We start from the raw sequence: 21,895 nt of genomic DNA, 5'->3' as shown, positions 1-21,895 counted from the left end.
AGCAGTCTAATATCTAAAATCATAAAGTATTTTCTATCAAATTTATTAAATATTGCATAGCATATGATTGAAAGAAAATAAACATGATAAATTGATTGGATTATGATTTTTAAGTTGAAAAGGGCAGGAGGATTGAAATTTTAACTTTTAAAGTGTAGAGATTAAATCTCTAAATTTATACATGTAAAAGGATTAACAGCAAGTATTAACCGTTTTAAAGAAAAGACTTCATACAATGTTGGAGTTGTAGATAAGCTGTATTTAGGTCACAACTTCCAATTGGGCTAAGCTTTCAAAAAATACAAGTTACTGGTACATGGGCTGTATAATATTGGCCCCAATTTTCAATTGGGCTAACTATCCAATAAAGACAATTGATTTTTTAATTATTTTACAATTGGAGTATTAAGAAAATGATTATAGTAAAAGAGGGGATTGGAGCAGCAGCCTCATGTCGCTTAAACTCTTTTAAAAAAAGAGATGGAATACTGGTTGTAGCTTTGTTGAACAGCCAGCCCTTTGAGAAAGTAAAAAAAAGCTCCTGAAAGAAGCAGTCTAATCATTAATTTGCACAAGTCCAAAACTATCAAATTCATGCACGTCTTCTACGTACGTCTCTATCTATAAATCATGACACCCACCACCACCGCAACACAAACCTCATCAAGTTTAAGCTACCTCAATTAACCCATCTTAGACACTCCTCCTCATGGGCATGGCTCCCCGCTTTAACTTCCTCCTCCATGCATTTCTCTGCTTGGCTCTTGCAACCACCTCTTTTTCCTTATCTCCCAAATTTTATGACAATCTTTGTCCCCAAGCTTTGCCTGCCATCAAGAGAATCGTTGAGGCTGCTGTCCACCGGGAACCCCGGATGGGAGCTTCTTTACTTCGTCTTCACTTCCACGACTGCTTCGTTAATGTAACTTCCTTCCTTCATACAACTATTCTGTGTATGCCTTACAATGATCTTGAGCTAATCTTCTTTGTATTCCAGGGTTGCGACGGTTCACTACTTTTGGATTCTACGTCTGCTTTCGAAACCGAGAAAAATGCTCGTGGTAATTTCAATTCTGTGAGAGGTTTTGAAGTTGTAGACCAAATTAAGGCTGAAGTGGATCGAGTATGTGGACGCCCTGTGGTCTCTTGTGCTGATATATTAGTAGTGGCTGCTCGAGATTCAGTACTTGCGGTAATGCCAAATTCTTTAATTTTTTTTATTGTGAAAAATGTGCCTATTGCGTTATGTAAAAAGAAAATATTTCTAAATCAAAATTACTATGGTTGTAGCTCGGAGGTCCAACATGGAAGGTTCGTTTGGGTAGAAGAGACTCGACCACAGCTAGCAGGACATTAGCAGACAGCGTGCTTCCTTCAGCATCAATGGATCTCCCTGCGTTGATCAACAACTTCAAGAACCAGGGCTTGAATAAGAGAGATCTTGTAGCTCTCTCTGGTGGGCACACCATCGGATTGTCACAATGCGTTATCTTTAGGAACAGGATTTACAATGCTACCAGTATTGATCCTGCTTTTGCCAAAGAGCGTAGAGCAACTTGCCCACGCACCGGGGGGAACACTAACCTTGCTCCTTTTGACCCAACCCCTGCACGCTTTGACACCGCATACTTCAAGAACCTAGTGAAGGAAAGGGGACTGCTCACCTCTGATCAAGCACTTTTCAGTGGAGGGTCGACTGATAAACTTGTAGAGACTTACAGCAAGAATCCTGATGCTTTCTGGGTTGATTTCGGCAAGTCTATGATTAGGATGGGCAACATCAAGCCTTTGACTGGAAAGCAAGGACAAATTCGTGTCAACTGTAGAAAGGTGAATTAATGAATCTGCTATGATATTTATCGACTGTCCAATTAATCAAATTTCACCACTTTGTTGTTAATTATTGTATTAATTGTTGTGGAAATTAAAGCACATGAAAGAAATGTTAGAGTATGTGACTCGTATCGTTTGGTTCATTTCATTGTAATCATTAAACAATATAAAAATGAAAATAAAAATCTTTAGATTATTTTCTCTCTCTCTTTTCAACCAATTGAAGGACCAGCGTTAAAATATGAAGATGAATACAATTTTTAACGCGTTCCTTTTTATTTTTATTTTTCCAAGTTTGGAATTTAATTGAATTTAGTTCAGTTGGAGGTCAGTTAATGATTTTTTAGAATTTCAATTACCGGTTAATTCAATTCGAAATCGGATAATTAACTAAATTAACGAAAATAAATAATACATATTACATGTAATATGTATACCCCACCCCCAGAATATAAATAATTAATATATGTAGTATTTCTAATATCTTATTTCAAATTGAATTATAGTAAAAGTATGAGGACTAAAGTGTAATTTAACCATAAAAGAGAAATGGTAGAAAAGTATATAATTATTTTATTTCAAATACCCTTGGGAACATATTGATATTTAAAGATGAAAAATTAGGGTATAGACTATATTGTAATTGAAAAGAGGTTAGAGGGATTTAGAGTGGAATTTTACTATTAGAGGGATCATGTGTGGGTTTGGTTGAATTTATTTTGGTTCAAGTGTAATGAAAATGAAAGTTTCGTGCAAATATATTTTGATTATTAGTTTGATCGTGCGTTGTAAAATTTTATTTCAATTGTAGCTATTTAGATATGTTCATTATAATTGTATTTGTAACTCAAGAAAAACACTAAAAAATTGAATATTTCTTGAATTTTTATTAAAAAATATAACATTAACGCTCAAATATAAGAGTTATGAAGACAAAATTAGAATTCATACATTAAGTCGGTTTAGAGATTTATCTCATATTCTCATTATTTTATAAAGTCATAATAAAATTTTTACTTAATTTTATCATCTTAGCTCAATTTAATCTAGTTGCGTGTCTATAACGCAAGTTGTTATGATTGTATTTTTGTAGTTATATTGTCGATTCCCATTGGGTCTTTTAATAAAATTTTATTTTGAATAGGTAATACACTCGTAATGACATCCACGACCAGAAATATTGAAATTAAAAAGGATATTGGATACCTACAATCTTTGACTTTTCAAAGATGAATAGTGGCAGAAAGTTGGCACCGAAAGGAATCGAAAGTAGAAAGTAAGATTGGTTGGCAAGTTGGGTTAAAAGTTGGCATGGGATAATTGTAATTTTGGTCCCTAATTGTATAGGGACATTGCAAGTTGATCCTTAAACCTCAACTATAAATAGGCCTAACCATCTCTTACTTTCTTCATCCCACACTTGCCATTCTCTACTTAAGGCAATTGTTCTCTCTCCCTATTTGTAAACTTTCACTTGTATTTTTGGAGTGAAATATATTTGGTAGTGCCCGAGGACGTAGGCAAAATTTGCTGAACCTCGTTAAATTCTAGTGTTCTTTATTTTTTTGTTCTGCAATTTTGCAAGTGTCATTGTAGTGATTTATTGTGCTATTAAATTACGATAGAGAGATATTCTGGCTAGGAAAGATCTGGTATGTAAGCGATCCTCGTGATCCACCTCTCTTTCCTGGGAATTGAACTTAGTGTGATTTTTCAGTACAATAATTTTACTCTTTCACACGCTTCCGCGCAACAATTGGTATCAGAGCCAAGTTCGTACTTGGAGAATACGACCGTTTACGGTACTATTCACGTATACGGCACTATTCACGTATACGATACTGTTCACGTATACAGTAGTTGGGATTGAGGAGAAAAATGGCAGCAGCATCGTCATCAGCAAGGACTACTGTGACAAATGCAAAATTTGAAGTAGAGAAATTTGACGGTACCAATAATTTTGGTATGTGGCAGTGTGAGATCCTGGATGTCTTATGTCAGCAAGAGCTGGATATAGCCCTTGAAGAAAAACCTGACAAGATGGATGACAAGGAGTGGGCCAAGATCAATAGACAGGCGTGTGGTACAATCCGCCTATGTTTGGCCAAAGAGCAGAAGTACTCCGTCATGAGGGAGACATCAGCGAAGAAGCTGTGGGATACATTGGAAGAAAAGTTTCTAACGAAAAGTCTTGAAAATAGGCTTTATATGAAAAAGAAACTTTTTCGGTTCACGTATGCACCCGGTATGTCGATGAATGACCATGTGAACTCATTCAATAAAATTTTAGCAGACTTGCTAAATTTGGATGAGAAATTTGAAGATGAAGACAAGGCATTATTGTTGTTGAATTCCCTTCCTGATGAATATGATCATCTTACCACCACATTGCTTCATGGGAAAGATTCAATCACATTTGATGCAGTCTGTAGTGCGTTGTATAGATCTGAGACTTGAAAGAAAGATAAAAGAGATCACAGAGATACAACTGCAGAAGTCTTAACAGTAATAGGTCGTTCACACAGTAGCAAACCTGGTAGAAGGGGTAAGTCCAAAGGGAGACCCGCCAAAGATGAATGTGCCTTTTGTCGTGAGAAAGGGCATTGGAAAAAGAATTGTCCTAAGTTACAAAAGGGCAAGTCTATTTCTAATGCATGTGTAGCGGAGCATGACGAGGAGTCAAACTTTAGCTTGGTTGGCATGGCAATGGCATGTCAAACGGATGAGTGGATATTGGATTCGGGATGTACTTACCATATGTGTCCTAATAAGGACTGGTTTTCTAGTCTTGAAGAACTAGAAGGTGGAGTTGTTTTTATGGGCAATGATAGTGCCTGTAAGACAATGGGTGTAGGTACAATCAAATTGAAGAACCATGACGGCTCAATCCAAGTTCTGACAGATGTTCGCTATGTACCCAGCTTGAAGAAAAATCTCATCTCATTAGGGGCCCTAGAATCTAAAGGGCTCACAATCACTTTGAGAGATGGATTACTAAAGGTAGTAGCTGGGGTATTGACGGTGATGAAAGGCACTAGAAGAAATAACTTGTACTATTTAAATGGAAGTACAGTTATTGGATCAACATCAACAGCTTCTGCGAAAGATACAGATTCAGAGGCTACCAGGTTATGGCATAGGCGATTGGGACATGCTGGTGAAAAAGCTTTGCAGACTTTGGTGAAGCAAGGCTTGTTGAAAGGTGCAAATTCTTGCAAATTGGAATTCTGTGAACATTGTGTTCTGGGCAAGCAGACGAGGGTAAAATTTGGTTCAGCAATTCACAATACGAAATGAATTCTGGACTATGTTCACAGTGATGTGTGGGGACCTACCAAAGTGGCTTCTTTGGGAGGTATGCACTATTTTGTCACTTTTCTTGATGATTATTCAAGAAAAGTATGGGTGTATCTAATGAAAAGAAAAAATGAAGTTTTGGATGCATTTCTGAAGTGGAAGAAGATGGTGGAGACTCAGACAGGTCGAAAGGTCAAACGACTTCGATCAGATAATGGTACTGAGTACAAAAATGATCCATTTCTACAAGTATGTCAAGATGAGGGCATTGTGCGACACTTCACTGTTCGAGATACACCACAGCAGAATGGGGTGGCAGAACGCATGAATCGGACTATACTGGAGAAAGTTCGATGTATGTTGTCCAATGCTGGATTGGGCAAGGAATTTTGGGCTGAGGCAGTTACATATGCGTGCCATCTAATTAACCGATTGCCATCAGCTGCAATAAATGGAAAAACTCCTATGGAGATGTGGACTGGTAAACCTGCTACTGATTATGATTCTTTACATGTTTTTGGTTCCACTGCATATTATCATGTAAAAGAATCTAAGTTAGACCCAAGAGCAAAGAAAGCATTATTCATGGGTATAACTGGTGGTGTAAAAGGATACCGTCTCTGGTGTCCTGATACAAGGAAGATTATTTTCAGTAGAGATGTAACTTTTGATGAATCAACCATGATGAAGAACGATGATTCACAAAAGGATGACAAAACCAGTAGTACTTTGCAGCAGGTGGAGTTTGAAAAGGTTAATGATGATCCAGCTAATATTGAAAGAACAAATGATGAAGAAGTTTCGACCCAAGAACTTCTACAGCAACAAGATTCAATTGCATATAGGAGGCCAAGAAGAGAGATTCGTAAGCCTGCTCGCTTTGATGATATGGTGGCCTATGCACTTCCAATTGCAGATGATGATGTTCCTTCCACTTACACAGAAGCAATAAGTAACTCTGATGGTGTAAAGTGGAAGCAAGCTATGAATGAAGAAATGCAGTCTCTTCATAAAAATAGGACTTGGGAGTTGGTGAGACTGCCCAAGGGAAAGAAGGCAATTGGATGCAAATGGGTATATGCAAAGAAGGAAGGATTTCCTGGTAAAAATGAAATTCGATACAAGGCTAGATTGGTAGCAAAGGGTTACGCTCAGAAAGAAGGAATAGACTACAATGAAGTGTTTTCTCCAGTTGTGAAGCATTCGTCTATTCGAATTTTGCTAGCCTTGGTTGCGCAATACGATCTTGAACTAGTTCAGCTTGATGTGAAGACAGTATTTTTACACGGTGATTTGGAAGAGGAAATCTATATGACTCAGCCTGATGGATTCAATGTTGCTGATAAAGAAAATTGGGTTTACAAACTGACAAAGTCGCTTTATGGATTGAAACAATCTCCGAGGCAGTGGTACAAGCGATTTGATCAGTTCATGAAAGGGCAAAGGTACACAAGAAGTAAATTTGATCATTGCGTATATTTTCAGAAGCTACAAGAAGGAACTTTCATATACTTGCTCTTATATGTTGATGATATGTTGATAGCATCAAGAGCAAAGTTGAGATTGAGAGATTGAAGACTCAACTCAATCTCGAGTTTGAGATGAAAGATCTAGGTGAAGCTAAGAAGATTCTTGGCATGAAAATATGTAGAGATAGAGCTCATGGCAGAGTTAGCTTGTCTCAGAAGCAGTATTTGAAGAAAGTACTACAGCAGTTTGGCATGAACGAGCAGACCAAACCTGTAAGTACCCCGTTGGCTTCTCATTTCAAGCTTTCTGCACAACTATCTCCTTCGACGAATACGGAACGAGAATACATGTTGCAAGTTCCGTATTCTAATGCAGTGGGTAGCTTGATGTATGCAATGGTGTGTACAAGACCCGACATTTCACAGGCAGTTAGTATAGTGAGCAGGTATATGCATAATCCTGGAAAAGGACATTGGCAAGCTGTGAAATGGATTCTACGGTATATTCAGAAGACCGTGGATGTTGGATTACTGTTCAAGCAGGATAATACACTTGGTAAAGGTGTTATTGGGTACGTTGATTCTGACTATACCGGTGATTTGGACAAGCGAAGATCAACCACCAGTTATGTGTTTACACTTGGTGGAGGACAAATAAGTTGGAAGTCTACACTACAGTCTACAGTTGCATTGTCAACCACAGAAGCCGAATACATGGCTGTAACAGAGGCTGTAAAGGAGGCTATTTGGTTACAAGGTATGGCTAAAACCTTGGGGTTGGTTCAGGCGCATATTAACGTGTATTGTGATAGTCAAAGTGCTATTCATTTAGCAAAGAATCAAGTCTATCATGCACGTACAAAACATATCGACGTACGATTCCATTTCGTGCGGGAAATTATTGAAGAGGGGAAAATTTGTCTTCAGAAGATCAAGACTGCAGATAATCCCGCAGATATGATGACCAAGGTGGTAACAACAACCAAGTTCGAACATTGTTTGAACTTGATCAATATCCTGCAAGTTTAACAGTTGAAGAAGGCACTATCAAGTATTGTTGTCAAAGGCAGAAAGAATTGTGTGAAGATAAGATTATCCTAATCAAATCTTCAAGTTGGAGATTATTGGATACCTACAATCTTTGACTTTTCAAAGATGAATAGTGGCAGAAAGTTGGCACCGAAAGGCACCGAAAGTAGAAAGTAAGATTGGTTGGCAAGTTGGGTTAAAAGTTGGCATGGGATAATTGCAATTTTGGTCCCTAATTGTATAGGGACATTGCAAGTTGATCCTTAAACCTCAACTATAAATAGGCCTAACCATCTCTTACTTTCTTCATCCCACACTTGCCATTCTCTACTTAAGGCAATTGTTCTCTCTCCCTATTTGTAAACTTTCACTTGTATTTTTGGAGTGAAATATATTTGGTAGTGCCCGAGGACGTAGGCAAAATTTGCTGAACCTCGTTAAATTCTAGTGTTCTTTATTTTTTTGTTCTGCATATTTTGCAAGTGTCATTGTAGTGATTTATTGTGCTATTAAATTACGATAGAGGGATATTCTGGCTAGGAAAGATCTGGTATGTAAGCGATTCTCGTGATCCACCTCTCTTTCCTGGGAATTGAACTTAGTGTGATTTTTCAGTACAATAATTTTACTCTTTCACACGCTTCCGCGCAACAAAGGAAAAGACAAAACCGTTAGAAAAGAAAAGCGTGACCGCGGAAGCCGCCAGCAGCCAAGGCTGAAGAACCAACTCTCAAGCCTCTGACTATTTATTTATTCAGTTTTTGAGGTATCCAAGTATTTATTTAATTAGAATAGCACATTGTTTCACCAAAATTTTATGATTACAGTAAAAAGAGAAGATTGGAGCAGCAACCTCATGTCGCTTAAACTTAAAAAAAAAAAGAGATGGAATATTGGTTGTAGCTTTGTTGAACAGCCAGCCCTTTTGAGAAAGTAAATAAAAGCTCCCGAAAGAAGCAGTCTAATTAATCATTAATTTGCTAACTTACAAATTCATGCACTTCTTCTACGTACGTCTCTATCTATAAATCATGACACCTACCACCACCGCAGCACAAACCTCATCAAGTTTAAGCTACTTCAATTAACCCATCTTACGCACTCCTCCTCATGGGCATGGCTCCCCGCTTTAACTTCCTCCTCCATGCATTTCTCTGCTTGGCTCTTGCAACCACCTCTTTTTCCTTATCTCCCAAATTTTATGACAATCTTTGTCCCCAAGCTTTGCCTGCCATCAAGAGAATCGTTGAGGCTGCTGTCCACCGGGAACCCCGGATGGGAGCTTCTTTACTTCGTCTTCACTTCCACGACTGCTTCGTTAATGTAACTTCCTTCCTTCATACAACTATTCTGTGTATGCCTAAGAATGGTCTTGAGCTAATATTCCTTGTATTTCAGGGTTGCGACGGTTCACTACTTTTGGATTCTACGTCAGCTTTCGAAACCGAGAAAAATGCTCGTGGTAATTTCAATTCTGTAAGAGGGTTTGAAGTTGTAGACCAAATTAAGGCTGAAGTGGATAGAGTATGTGGACGCCCTGTGGTCTCTTGTGCTGATATCTTAGCAGTGGCTGCTCGAGATTCAGTACTTGCGGTAATGTCAAGTTCTTTTATTTTTTTTATTGTGAAAAATGTGTCTACTGCGTTACGTAAAAAGAAAATATTTCTAAATTAAAATTAATATGGTTGTAGCTCGGAGGTCCGACATGGAAGGTTCGTTTGGGTAGAAGAGACTCAACCACAACTAGCAGGGCTTTAGCAGACAGTGTGCTTCCATCAGCATCAATGGATCTCCCCGTTTTGATCAGCAACTTCAAGAACCAGGGCTTGAACACAAGAGATCTCGTAGCTCTCTCCGGTGGCCACACCGTCGGATTGTCACAATGTGTTATCTTTAGGAACAGGATTTACAATGCTACCAATATTGATCCTACTTTTGCCAAAGAGCGTAGAGTAACTTGCCCACGAACCGGTGGAAACACTAATCTCGCTCCTTTTGACCCAACACCTGCTCGATTCGACACTGCATACTTCAAGAACTTGGTGAAGGAAAGGGGGCTACTCACCTCTGATCAAGCACTTTTCAGTGGTGGGTCGACCGATAAACTTGTAGAGACTTACAGCAAGAATTCCGATGCTTTTTGGGTTGATTTTGGAAAGTCTATGATTAAGATGGGTAACATCAAGCCTTTGACAGGAAATCAAGGACAAATTCGTGTCAACTGCAGAAAGGTGAATTAATGAATATGTTGTGCTATTTATCGACTGTCCATTTGATTAATTTTCATTGCTTTGTTGTTAATTGTTGCGTTCATTGTTGTGGAAATTAAAGCACATGAAAGAAATGTTAGAGTATGTGACTCGTATAGTTTGGTTCATTTCATTGTAATCATTGAAAAATAAAAATAAAAAATTTAAAGTTTACTCCTCACAACTAATTGTAAGATTACTGTTAAAATATGAAAATGAATACAATGTATTTTCTCATTTCCACCAAAGAGATTGACACAAGAATTGATTTTTTTGATATTGAAATACCTTTGAGTTCTCTCAAACCAACCACAATGACTACTCAATTGCTGCGTCTCAGCTATGGCCTCTCAAAGCCACACATCTCTCGATTTCCACACTTGTGTCTTCAAGAAATAGAAAGTCTCCCTCGCTGGCGTCACCACGAGGTGGGTTTTATTTTATTTCATTTTTATTTGTGATCTCATTTGGAGAGCTTATTGATTTGGTTTTTTTTGAAGTACATTGTGAGAGGAGGAAGACATTTGTTTAAGTTGCTGCCTGATGCTTTCAAAGGGATTAAGCAGATTGGTGTTATTGGTTGGGGCTCCCAGGTACCAAACCCCCACAATATTTTTTCCTTTTTTTTCTAAGGCTTTATTTTCGTTTTATTTATATTTGGGCTTTTATGACTTTTCCACTCTTGTATATATTAGACATTGCAATTCGTGTATGCATCATTATGTCTCGTTCACAAGCCGAGTAAATATAAATATTGGGTGTGCTGTTGAATATTTTTTAGTTGATTTAAGTATAAATGGAAGATTGAGTAGTCAAATTTTGTAATTGTAGCGTTAGGTTAATGGAAGTTTATAGAAACTTGTTGAGTTAAAACTTTCGAAACAAAAAACGTTAAATAGTCAATTTTTTTCAATAACTGATTAAGAATGAAATATGTGGAATGATATGTCTGATCCTATTAAAAAATTACTCCATTTGTCACATGCTCTCAAACCTAATAGGGGTGTCAAGATATCAAGATATCAATAGCCTCTATCCTTCCATTTTCACTTTCACCTCCAAAGTTTTAAGTAAAATTCAAAAAAAAAACCTCTATCGTGAATTTACAAAAATCAATATTGCCGTGAGAAATTTTCAATCAAGCCCATTCATCATTTAATATTTATGTATTATTAATTTATTTTCAATTTACTTGTGTAAAATGATTTTTTATGCAACTTTATATTAATTGAAATATGCTATTTGATAAATTTATTCAGAGTGTGACATAATTATCACTAATTTACATACTAAGTACTTGACATAAGTATCACTAAGAATATAGTTTACAATTATATTAATGCACTATTAATATTTATCATTTTTCACAAGGTTAATATTTGCAAATAAGGAAATTAAAAAAATTGTTTATTTAAATTTTTAAAAATATTCACTAATTAATTTCTATAATTTATATTTTAATTCCTTGGTAATAATGTTTTATTTCAATAATTTCACCCAATAGACTAAAGTATTATAAACAAATTAATACAACAATAACATGTGACATAAGTTTTTCAAACATTTTTAAATAAAAAATTAATAGAATAAGTTGATCAAATAAGTTAATAGAATTAATCGGTCAAACCAGTCACTACAATCAACAATTAGCTATTAGTCGGTTGCTAAATAGGACCATTATTTGATCCAGAGAGCTGAATTGAATTATAAAATATTTCGTGTAATTTTATTTTGTATTTATTTATAATTTCATCACTTTAGAAATAAATATATAACAATTTTTTCATTTGATGGGTACAAGGCCTCTCAATTTGCCTCTGGTTTGATCCTTACATAGCATCGTGTGCGTTGTGTTATATAGTTTTTTGTTTGTGGTATCCATGTCTTGTCGTATAAAATGCTTTGCATCTTCACTCAACTAAGGAAACAAAAGGTACTTGCTAACGTATTTTGCTTCTTGTAATAGCTGTATATAAAATATTGTTGCCCCTGCAACATGGGTTGCTGTTTAATGAAGTACCTGTAAGCTTACCTTTATTCGATATATCTGAATGTAAGTATAGGGATATAAGCTTCAAGTTACTAACTGCTAACAAACTTGTTTGAGGGACCTGCTCAAGCTCAAAATTTAAGGGATTCTCTTGCTGATGCAAAATCTAATATCATTGTCCAGGTCAGCTACGTTGTTATCAGGAATTCAAATAGTGCCGAAATAGCCGCGGAAGAAAATGGTTGTGATCATAAAATTTAACATTTTCGGAATTCTTCCGTATTTTAATATTACTATTCCACAAACGCTAACATTTCAATAATTCAATGGTCAATCTGCTATTCAATATAAAATTTATTTTTATTTTTCAATGATTACAATGAAATGAATTAAATGATACAAGGTACATAATTTAATTTCCGCAACAATGAACAACTAAACAATGAAAATTAAACATTGAAAACATATTCATTAATTCACCTTTCTGCAGTTGACACGAATTTGTCCTTGATTTCCCGTCAAAGGCTTGATGTTACCCATCTTAATCATAGACTTTCCAAAATCAACCCAAAAAGCATCGGAATTCTTGCTGTAAGTCTCTACAAGTTTATCGGTCGACCCACCACTGAAAAGTGCTTGATCAGAGGTGAGTAGCCCCCTTTCCTTCACCAAGTTCTTGAAGTATGCAGTGTCGAATCGAGCAGGTGTTGGGTCAAAAGGAGCGAGATTAGTGTTTCCACCGGTTTGTGGGCAAGTTACTCTACGCTCTTTGGCAAAAGTAGGATCAATATTGGTAGCATTGTAAATCCTGTTCCTAAAGATAACACATTGTGACAATCCGACGGTGTGGCCACCGGAGAGAGCTACGAGATCTCTTGTGTTCAAGCCCTGGTTCTTGAAGTTGCTGATCAAAGCGGGGAGATCCATTGATGCTGATGGAAGCACACTGTCTGCTAAAGCCCTGCTAGCTGTGGTTGAGTCTCTTCTACCCAAACGAACCTTCCATGTCGGACCTCCGAGCTACAACCATATTAATTTTGATTTAGAAATATTTTCTTTTTTACGTAACGCAGTAGACACATTTTTCACAATAAAAAAAATAAAAGAACTTGACATTACCACAAGTACTGAATCTCGAGCAGCCACTGCTAAGATATCAGCACAAGAGACCACAGGGCGTCCACATACTCTATCCACTTCAGCCTTAATTTGGTCTACAACTTCAAACCCTCTTACAGAATTGAAATTACCACGAGCATTTTTCTCGGTTTCGAAAGCTGACGTAGAATCCAAAAGTAGTGAACCGTCGCAACCCTGAAATACAAGGAATATTAGCTCAAGACCATTCTTAGGCATACACAGAATAGTTGTATGAAGGAAGGAAGTTACATTAACGAAGCAGTCGTGGAAGTGAAGACGAAGTAAAGAAGCTCCCATCCGGGGTTCCCGGTGGACAGCAGCCTCAACGATTCTCTTGATGGCAGGCAAAGCTTGGGGACAAAGATTGTCATAAAATTTGGGAGATAAGGAAAAAGAGGTGGTTGCAAGAGCCAAGCAGAGAAATGCATGGAGGAGGAAGTTAAAGCGGGGAGCCATGCCCATGAGGAGGAGTGCGTAAGATGGGTTAATTGAAGTAGCTTAAACTTGATGAGGTTTGTGCTGCGGTGGTGGTGGGTGTCATGATTTATAGATAGAGACGTACGTAGAAGAAGTGCATGAATTTGTAAGTTAGCAAATTAATGATTAATTAGACTGCTTCTTTCGGGAGCTTTTATGTACTTTCTCAAAAGGGCTGGCTGTTCAACAAAGCTACAACCAATATTCCATCTCTTTTTTTTTTTTTTTAAGTTTAAGCGACATGAGGCTGCTGCTCCAATCTCCTCTTTTTACTGTAATCATAAAATTTTGGTGAAACAATGTGCTATTCTAATTAAATAAATACTTGGATACCTCAAAAACTGAATAAATAAATAGTCGGAGGCTTGAGAGTTGGTTCTTCAGCCTTGGCTGCTGGCGGCTTCCGCGGTCACGCTTTTCTTTTCTAACGGTTTTGTCTTTTCCTTCTTAATTTCAATCTTTCTGGTCGTGGATGTCATTACGAGTATATTACCTATTCAAAATAAAATTTTATTAAAAGACCCAATGGGAATCGACAATATAACTACAAAAATACAATCATAACAACTTGCGTTATAGATACGCAACTAGATTAAATTGAGCTAAGATGATAAAATTAAGTAAAAATTTTATTATGACTTTATAAAATAATGAGAATATGAGATAAATCTCTAAACCGACTTAATATATGAACTCTAATTTTGTCTTCATAACTCTTATATTTGAGCGTTAATGTTATATTTTTTAATAAAAATTCAAGAAATATTCAATTTTTTAGTGTTTTTCTTGAGTTACAAATACAATTATAATGAACATATCTAAATAGCTACAATTGAAATAAAATTTTACAACGCACGATCAAACTAATAATCAAAATATATTTGCACGAAACTTTCATTTTCATTACACTTGAACCAAAATAAATTCAACCAAACCCACACATGATCCCTCTAATGGTAAAATTCCACTCTAAATCCCTCTAACCTCTTTTCAATTACAATATAGTCTATACCCTAATTTTTCATCTTTAAATATCAATATGTTCCCAAGGGTATTTGAAATAAAATAATTATATACTTTTCTACCATTTCTCTTTTATGGTTAAATTACACTTTAGTCCTCATACTTTTACTATAATTCAATTTGAAATAAGATATTAGAAATACTACATATATTAATTATTTATATTCTGGGGGTGGGGTATACATATTACATATAATATGTATTATTTATTTTCGTTAATTTAGTTATTTATCCGGTTTCGAATTGAATTAACCGGTAATTGAAATTTTAAAAAATCATTAACTGACCTCCGACCGAACTAAATTCAATTAAATTCCAAACTTGGAAAAATAAAAATAAAAAGGAACGCATTAAAAATTGTATTCATCTTCATATTTTAACGCTGGTCCTTCAATTGGTTGAAAAGAGAGAGAAAATAATCTAAAGATTTTTATTGTCATTTTTATATTGTTCAATGATTACAATGAAATGAACCAAACGATACGAGTCACATACTCTAACATTTCTTTCATGTGCTTTAATTTCCACAACAATTAATACAATAATTAACAACAAAGTGGTGAAATTTGATTAATTGGACAATCGATAAATATCATAGCAGATTCATTAATTCACCTTCCTACAGTTGACACGAATTTGTCCTTGCTTTCCAGTCAAAGGCTTGATGTTGCCCATCCTAATCATAGAGTTCCCGAAATCAACCCAGAAAGCATCAGGATTCTTGCTGTAAGTCTCTACAAGTTTATCAGTCGACCCACCACTGAAAAGTGCTTGATCAGAGGTGAGTAGTCCCCTTTCCTTCACTAGGTTCTTGAAGTATGCGGTGTCAAAGCGTGCAGGGGTTGGGTCAAAAGGAGCAAGGTTAGTGTTCCCCCCGGTGCGTGGGCAAGTTGCTCTACACTCTTTGGCAAAAGCAGGATCAATATTGGTAGCATTGTAAATCCTGTTCCTAAAGATAACGCATTGTGACAATCCGATGGTGTGGCCACCGGAGAGAGCTACAAGATCTCTCTTGTTCAAGCCCTGGTTCTTGAAGTTGTTGATCAACGCAGGGAGATCCATTGATGCTGAAGGAAGCACGCTGTCTGCTAATGTCCTGCTAGCTGTGGTCGAGTCTCTTCTACCCAAACGAACCTTCCATGTTGGACCTCCAAGCTACAACAATTTAGTTTTCATTTAGAAATGACTTTCTAGGCGTATGAACTGATAAGTATATTAGACAATAATAATAAAAAATCAAAGTATTGAATATTACCGCAACTACCGAATCTCGAGCAGCCACAGCTAAGATATCAGCACAAGAGACTACAGGGCGTCTGCAAACTCTATCCACTTCGGCCTTAATTTGGTCAACAACTTCAAACCCTCGAACAGAATTCAAATTTCCACGAGCATTTTTCTCGGTTTCGAAAGAAGATGTAGAATCCAAAAGAAGTGAACCGTCACAACCCTGCAATAGACCGAAGATTAGTTCTGGATGAGAATATATGCATGGAACTTAGACATTATTAGTATAATATAATGTAATATCACTGTTTCTGAAATGAATGAACATACATTAACGAAGCAGTCATGGAAGTGAAGACGCAGTAAAGAAGCACCCATGCGGCGCTCCTTGTGGACAGCGGCCTCCACTACTCTCTTGATGGCAGGCAAAGCTTGGGGACAAACATTGTGATAAAAGTTGGGAGATAAGGAAAAAGCAGTAGCTGCAAGAGCCAACCAAAGGAAGGCGTGAAGAAGGAAATTGGTGGGGGAAACCATGGCTTAATCTTGATGAGGTTGGTGTTGTGTTATGTTGTTTGTTGCGAGTCTGGGTGGTAATTTATAGATAAGAAACGTACGTAGGAGGGAGGAATTACATGGAAGAAGTGCATGCATGAATGAATTTGTTAGCTTTGGACTTGTGCAAATCAATGATTAGACTGTTTCCTTGTTTCTTAAAAGTAGCTTTTGTTTACTACTTCATAGGGGTTTGCTGGCTGTTTAATATTGACCCACCTCTTTTTTAAACTATAATAAAACACACGAGGCTGCTACTCCATTCTCCTCTAAAATATTATATTTTTTAATCACGTTCGTTAGTGTTAGGTATAATGAATCACAAATAGTAGAAACTAAAACTTACAATGAGCATCAGTCGAAACTGTAAATTGTTCTTATCATTATTGGGTAATAATAACTTACTGTGGATGGATGAGTTGTGATGACTTCTGCAAACAAAATTATTACTGTTATTTTAACTGACAGATTCATACCATTCTTTAATGTACTTCCTACTTACGTCTCTATCTACGTTGTTCCTCGTTCTCAACAGCGAGAGCATGTGCTGATTAAACTAAGTACTTGGGGGCTTTCTTCAGCTTTGGCTGCTGGCAGCTTCAATTTTGTTCTTTCAATGATTTCTTCTAAGAGAAATTACTCTTTATTTTATATCTATTTTAACACAAATGTATTATATAAGTTTTTTTCTCATGTTTTTACACAGTTGCAACCAATTAAATCATGGACCTGTTTATATGTTGGTATGCTAAAGCTAAATTACAGATGACAGAACCTGAGTCACTTCAATGATTTTGCATCGATCCATTTGAAATAAGAAGGAATTTTTTTATTATTTAAACGTGGATGTGCACTCTGACTTTATTCTACTTGCCGCAACATTTAATATTGTTATTTTAACACTTATAAATTATATGTATCTTTTTTTATGTTTTTAATTCAAATACTATATACACTAAAACATTAAACATGTGAGATTGGTTGAGAAATGAAAAGCAAAATAGGGAGATTGGTTTTGTCATTTCTTCTTTCCTTACCTTATTTCTTCTCGAGTTCTATTTTCGTTCTAATATTTTTTCAACATCAAGTTTAAACACATCCAAGTGTATGACACGTGAGAGCGCATTTAGAGGCAATGTTGAAATGACTTTACATAGTTTGAAGAGTGAAAGACTTAGGAAATTGAGTAGGATTGATAAACTCGCTATAGGTGGAGAATTGATGGTTATTGGCTCATTAAATCCCATATTGAGAGGATGTTTAATTTGTTGTTCCAATAGGGTCGGAAGCGTGTAAATTATTGTACTAAAAAATCACACAAAGTTCAATTCCCAGGGAAGAGAGGTGGATCACATGGATCTCTTAAATACCAAGTCTTTCCTTAGACAGAATATCCCTTCTATAGTAATTTAATAGCACAATTAAATACTACTATTATACCCTCAAATATTGAAAGAAAAATAGGACAAGAAAGAACACAAGAGATTTAACGAGGTTCGATAAATTATACCTACGTCCTCGGGCACTAACACCAGATGATAACTTTACTATCTCCAAAGTATTACAAACAAATAGAATTCCTTAAGAATTCTCAAATGGGAGAAGAGAGAAAACTAAGAGAGAAAGATTGGTTGGGATGGTTGAAATGAAAAATGAAAAGGCCTATTTATAGTTGAGGTTCAGGGACTAACTTGCAAATGGCCTAAAAAATTAGGGACCAAAATTGCAATTATCCCATTCAACTTTTCAACATTCGGTGCAACTTGCTCAACCTTTTTAACAAGTTGCTTCCTACCTTTGTTGACTTTTCAACAATCTCCACCTTGAAGATTTGATTAGGATAATCACATCTTCACATACTTCCTTCAACTCCCCAAATTCGATAAAGCTATCTTTTGTAGTGCCTCCAAATGCGCTCTCGAGCGCCATACACCTAAAGGTGCTCAAATTCTCAGGATGTTAATCAAGTTCAAACAATGATTAAACTTGATTGTTGTTACCACCTTGGTCATCATATCTGCGGGATTATCTGCTGTCGGAATCTTCTGAAGTAGAATTTTTCCTTTTTCAAAGACTTCCCGCACAAAGTGATATCTTACGTCGATATGCTTGGTTCTTGAATGATAGACTTGATTTTTCGCTAAATGAATAGCGCTCTGACTGTCACAATATAGACTAATGTGACTTTGAACAACTCCCAAGTCTTTCAATAATCCATTAAGCCAAATAGCCTCCTTAACAGCTTCTGTAACTGCCATATATTCTGCCTCTGTAGTAGACACAGCTACTGTAGACTGTAAGGTAGACTTCCAACTCACTGGGGCTTTCGCAAGAGTAAACAGATACCCCGTAGTTGAACGACGTTTATCTAAATCACCAGCAAAGTCGGAATCAACATATCCAACTACAAACTGACCAAGTGCTTCATCCTGTTCAAAAATTAAACCAACATCTACGGTTTTTCGAAGATACCGTAGAATCCATTTCACAGCTTGCCAATGTCCTTTTCCAGGATCATGCATATACCTGCTCACAACTCCAACAGCTTGTGAAATGTCAGGCCTCGTACACACCATCGCATACATCAAACTCCCAACTGCATTAGCATATGGGACTTTTGCCATATATTCTCTTTCTTCTTCAGTTTTCGGAGATAATTGAGCACTAAGTTTCAAATGAGAAGCAAGTGGGGTACTTACATGTTTTGTGTTTTCATTTACACCAAAACATTGTAATACCTTTTTCAGATATTGCTTCTGATTCAAACAAAGCTTGCCTCTCTGTCTATCTCTACTTATCTCCATGTCGAGAATCTTCTTGGCCTCACCTAGATCTTTCATCTCGAACTCTTGATTCAACTGAGCCTTCAGCTTATCTATCTCATTTTGGCTCTTCGAAGCGATTAACATATCATCAACATACAAGAGTAGATAAATGAAAGATCCGTCATGCAGCTTCTGCAAATACACACAATTGTCATATTTGCTTCTTGTGTACTTCTGCCTTCTCATAAAGCTATCAAATCGCTTGTACCATTGCCTCGGGGATTGCTTCAATCCATATAGCGATTTGTTAAGCTTACAAACCCAATTTCTACCACCAGCATCTGTGTATCCTTCTGGCTGAGTCATATAGATCTCCTCTTCTAACTCACCATGCAAGAAAGCCGTCTTAACATCAAGTTGAGCTAGCTCCAAATTCAACTGTGCTACCAAGGCCAACAAAATTCTAATGGAGGAATGCTTCACAACAGGGGAAAATACATCATTGTAGTCAATTCCCTCCTTCTGAGCGTAGCCTTTAGCTACCAATCTTGCCTTGTAGCGAATATCCTTCTTGCTAGGAGATCCATCTTTCTTTGCGAATACCCACTTGCATCCGATTGCCCTTTTACCTTTCGGTAATTGCGCCAACTCCCAAGTATTGTTCTTCCGGAGAGACTGCATTTCTTCATCCATGGCGCTTTTCCATTTATCACTTTCTAAGCATTGCATTGCTTCTTGATAAGTGATAGGAATATCATCACCAACGGGAAGGGCGTAGGCCACTATATCAGTAAATCGAGCAGGTTTACGAATTTCTCTCCGTGGCCTTGCAACTGCAACTGGTTCTGGTGTACTTAGTGGTTCTTGGGTCAGAACCTCTTCAACCTCTAATTCCTCCATTGTGGCTGGAGAATTAGACTTATTAACTGGGCAAATCCCCATCTGCTCAAACTCCACCTGTTTTGGAGTACACTCCACCTGCTGTGGAGTATTGCTCGTCTGAATATCTTTATCTGCTACCTTTTTCAATGTGGCAGATTCATCAAAGGTAACATCTCTGCTACAGATCATTTTCTTTGTGCTTAAGCACCAAAGACGAAATCCCTTCACTCCAGAAGTGATTCCCATAAAGAGAGCTTTCTTTGCCTTCGGATCTAACTTTGACTCCTTCACATGGTAATATGCAGTGGATCCAAACACATGTAAGGAATCATAATCTGTAGCCGGTTTTCCAGACCATACCTCCATAGGAGTTTTTCTTTCTAATGCAGATGATGGAAAACGATTAACAAGATGGCCAGCGTATGTCACAGCCTCAGCCCAAAATTGCTTGCCCAACCCAGTATTGGACAACATACATCGAACTTTCTCCAGCAATGTTCGATTCATACGCTCTGCCAATCCATTCTGCTGTGGTGTATCCCTAACTGTGAAGTGTCGAACAATACCATACTCTTGGCACTCATCGAAGAACGGATCACTTTTATATTCCCCTCCATTGTCCGTCCTAAGCCGCTTGATTTTCTTGCCAGTCTGGTTTTCGATCATAGTTTTCCATTTAAGAAAAACTCCAAGCACTTCATCTTTAGTTTTCATGGTATACACCCAAACTCTTCTGGAAAAGTCATCAACAAAAGTAACAAAGTAGTGTTTTCCTCCCAACGAAGGTGTTTTGGAAGGCCCCCACACATCTGAGTGAATATATTCCAAAATACCTTTTGTATTATGGATAGCAGTGCCGAATTTCACTCTCTTTTGCTTTCCCAGAACACAATGCTCACAAAATTTTAATTTGCAAGCCTTTGCACCTTTCAGCAATCCTTGCTTTGCCAGAATTTGCAAGGATTTTTCGCTGGCATGTCCCAACTTCATATGCCACAACTGCATTGAGTCCAAGTCTTTGTTACCGGAAGCTGCAGCGACTGCTCCAATAACTGTACTACATTGGTAGTAATACAAGTTATTTTTCCTGATGCCCTTCAATATTACAAGTGCGCCAGATGTCGCTTTCAAAATCCCATCTCTCATAGTAACAACTGAACCATTGGATTCCAAGGCTCCCAATGAGATGAGATTTTTCTTCAAACTGGGCACGTACCGAACATCAGTCAGAACTCTGGTTGATCCATCTTGATTCTTTAATTGGATTGAACCTATCCCAACAGTTTTACAGGCATTGTCATTGCCCATATAAACAACTCCTCCATTTAGTTCTACTAAATCAGAGAACCACTCCCGGTTAGGGGACATATGATAGGTACAACCCGAATCCAATATCCACTCATCTGAATGGAACGACGATGATGATGCAACCAGTGATAGTTCAGAGTCACTAGTATCATGCTTAGCAATACAAGCATCTACAGCAGCTTTTCCCTTATTCTTCAGCTTTGGACAATTTTTCTTCCAGTGGCCTTTCTCATGACAAAAAGCACATTCATCTTTCCCGAGTCTGGACTTTGACTTTGATCTCCCCTTTTGAGTTTTCTTCCGAGTGTATGAACGACCTCGGACTACTAAAGCTTCTGTATCTCTGATTGAGTTTTTCTGTTTGTCCTTCTTTCTCTGTTCATAACTGTATAAGGCCGCACAGACTTCGCTCAGAGATATATCACTCCTGCCATGAAGTAGAGTAGTTTCTAGGAACTCAAACTCCTCAGGAAGTGACCCCAACAGCATCAAAGCCAAATCTTCATCTTTGAATGTCTCATCCATATTCAGCAAATCAGTGACTAACTGATTAAATTTGGTGATGTGATCATTCATTGTGGTACTTGGGACGTATGTGAAGCGAAACAGTCTTTTCTTCAAGTGGAGCTTATTTTGACTGTTTTTCTTCAA

At 37.1% G+C, this 21,895-nt stretch overlaps 4 protein-coding genes across 4 annotated transcripts; 2 read left to right on the top strand and 2 right to left on the bottom strand.

Moving 5' to 3' along the window:
* The first annotated feature begins 712 nt into the window (after positions 1 to 712).
* LOC107928492 (peroxidase P7) lies at positions 713 to 1,839 on the top strand. Its single transcript, XM_016859730.2, has 3 exons — positions 713 to 922; positions 998 to 1,192; positions 1,291 to 1,839. The coding sequence occupies exons 1-3, from the start codon at positions 716 to 718 to the stop codon at positions 1,837 to 1,839; spliced, it is 951 nt and encodes a 316-aa protein (XP_016715219.2). The 5' UTR covers positions 713 to 715.
* A 6,869-nt stretch (positions 1,840 to 8,708) lies between these two features.
* Positions 8,709 to 9,868, top strand: LOC121221010 (cationic peroxidase 1). The gene is made up of 3 exons (XM_041101307.1): positions 8,709 to 8,951; positions 9,027 to 9,221; positions 9,320 to 9,868. Exons 1-3 carry the CDS (start codon positions 8,739 to 8,741, stop codon positions 9,866 to 9,868), a joined length of 957 nt encoding a protein of 318 aa, XP_040957241.1. The 5' UTR covers positions 8,709 to 8,738.
* Positions 9,869 to 12,279: 2,411 nt separating this feature from the next.
* Positions 12,280 to 13,463, bottom strand: LOC121220788 (cationic peroxidase 1). Its single transcript, XM_041100259.1, has 2 exons — positions 12,987 to 13,463; positions 12,280 to 12,887 (listed from the first exon to the last, which is right to left on the bottom strand). Exons 1-2 carry the CDS (start codon positions 13,461 to 13,463, stop codon positions 12,339 to 12,341), a joined length of 1,026 nt encoding a protein of 341 aa, XP_040956193.1. The 3' UTR covers positions 12,280 to 12,338.
* A 1,460-nt stretch (positions 13,464 to 14,923) lies between these two features.
* Positions 14,924 to 16,287, bottom strand: LOC121221009 (cationic peroxidase 1). Its single transcript, XM_041101306.1, has 3 exons — positions 16,065 to 16,287; positions 15,763 to 15,957; positions 14,924 to 15,662 (listed from the first exon to the last, which is right to left on the bottom strand). Exons 1-3 carry the CDS (start codon positions 16,269 to 16,271, stop codon positions 15,114 to 15,116), a joined length of 951 nt encoding a protein of 316 aa, XP_040957240.1. The 5' UTR covers positions 16,272 to 16,287; the 3' UTR covers positions 14,924 to 15,113.
* Positions 16,288 to 21,895: the final 5,608 nt, after the last annotated feature.

The sequence above is a fragment of the Gossypium hirsutum genome, chromosome D09 (genome assembly GCF_007990345.1).
Source record: "Gossypium hirsutum isolate 1008001.06 chromosome D09, Gossypium_hirsutum_v2.1, whole genome shotgun sequence".
Taxonomy (NCBI): domain Eukaryota; kingdom Viridiplantae; phylum Streptophyta; class Magnoliopsida; order Malvales; family Malvaceae; genus Gossypium; species Gossypium hirsutum.
This window is presented reverse-complemented; position numbering and strand designations above follow the sequence as displayed.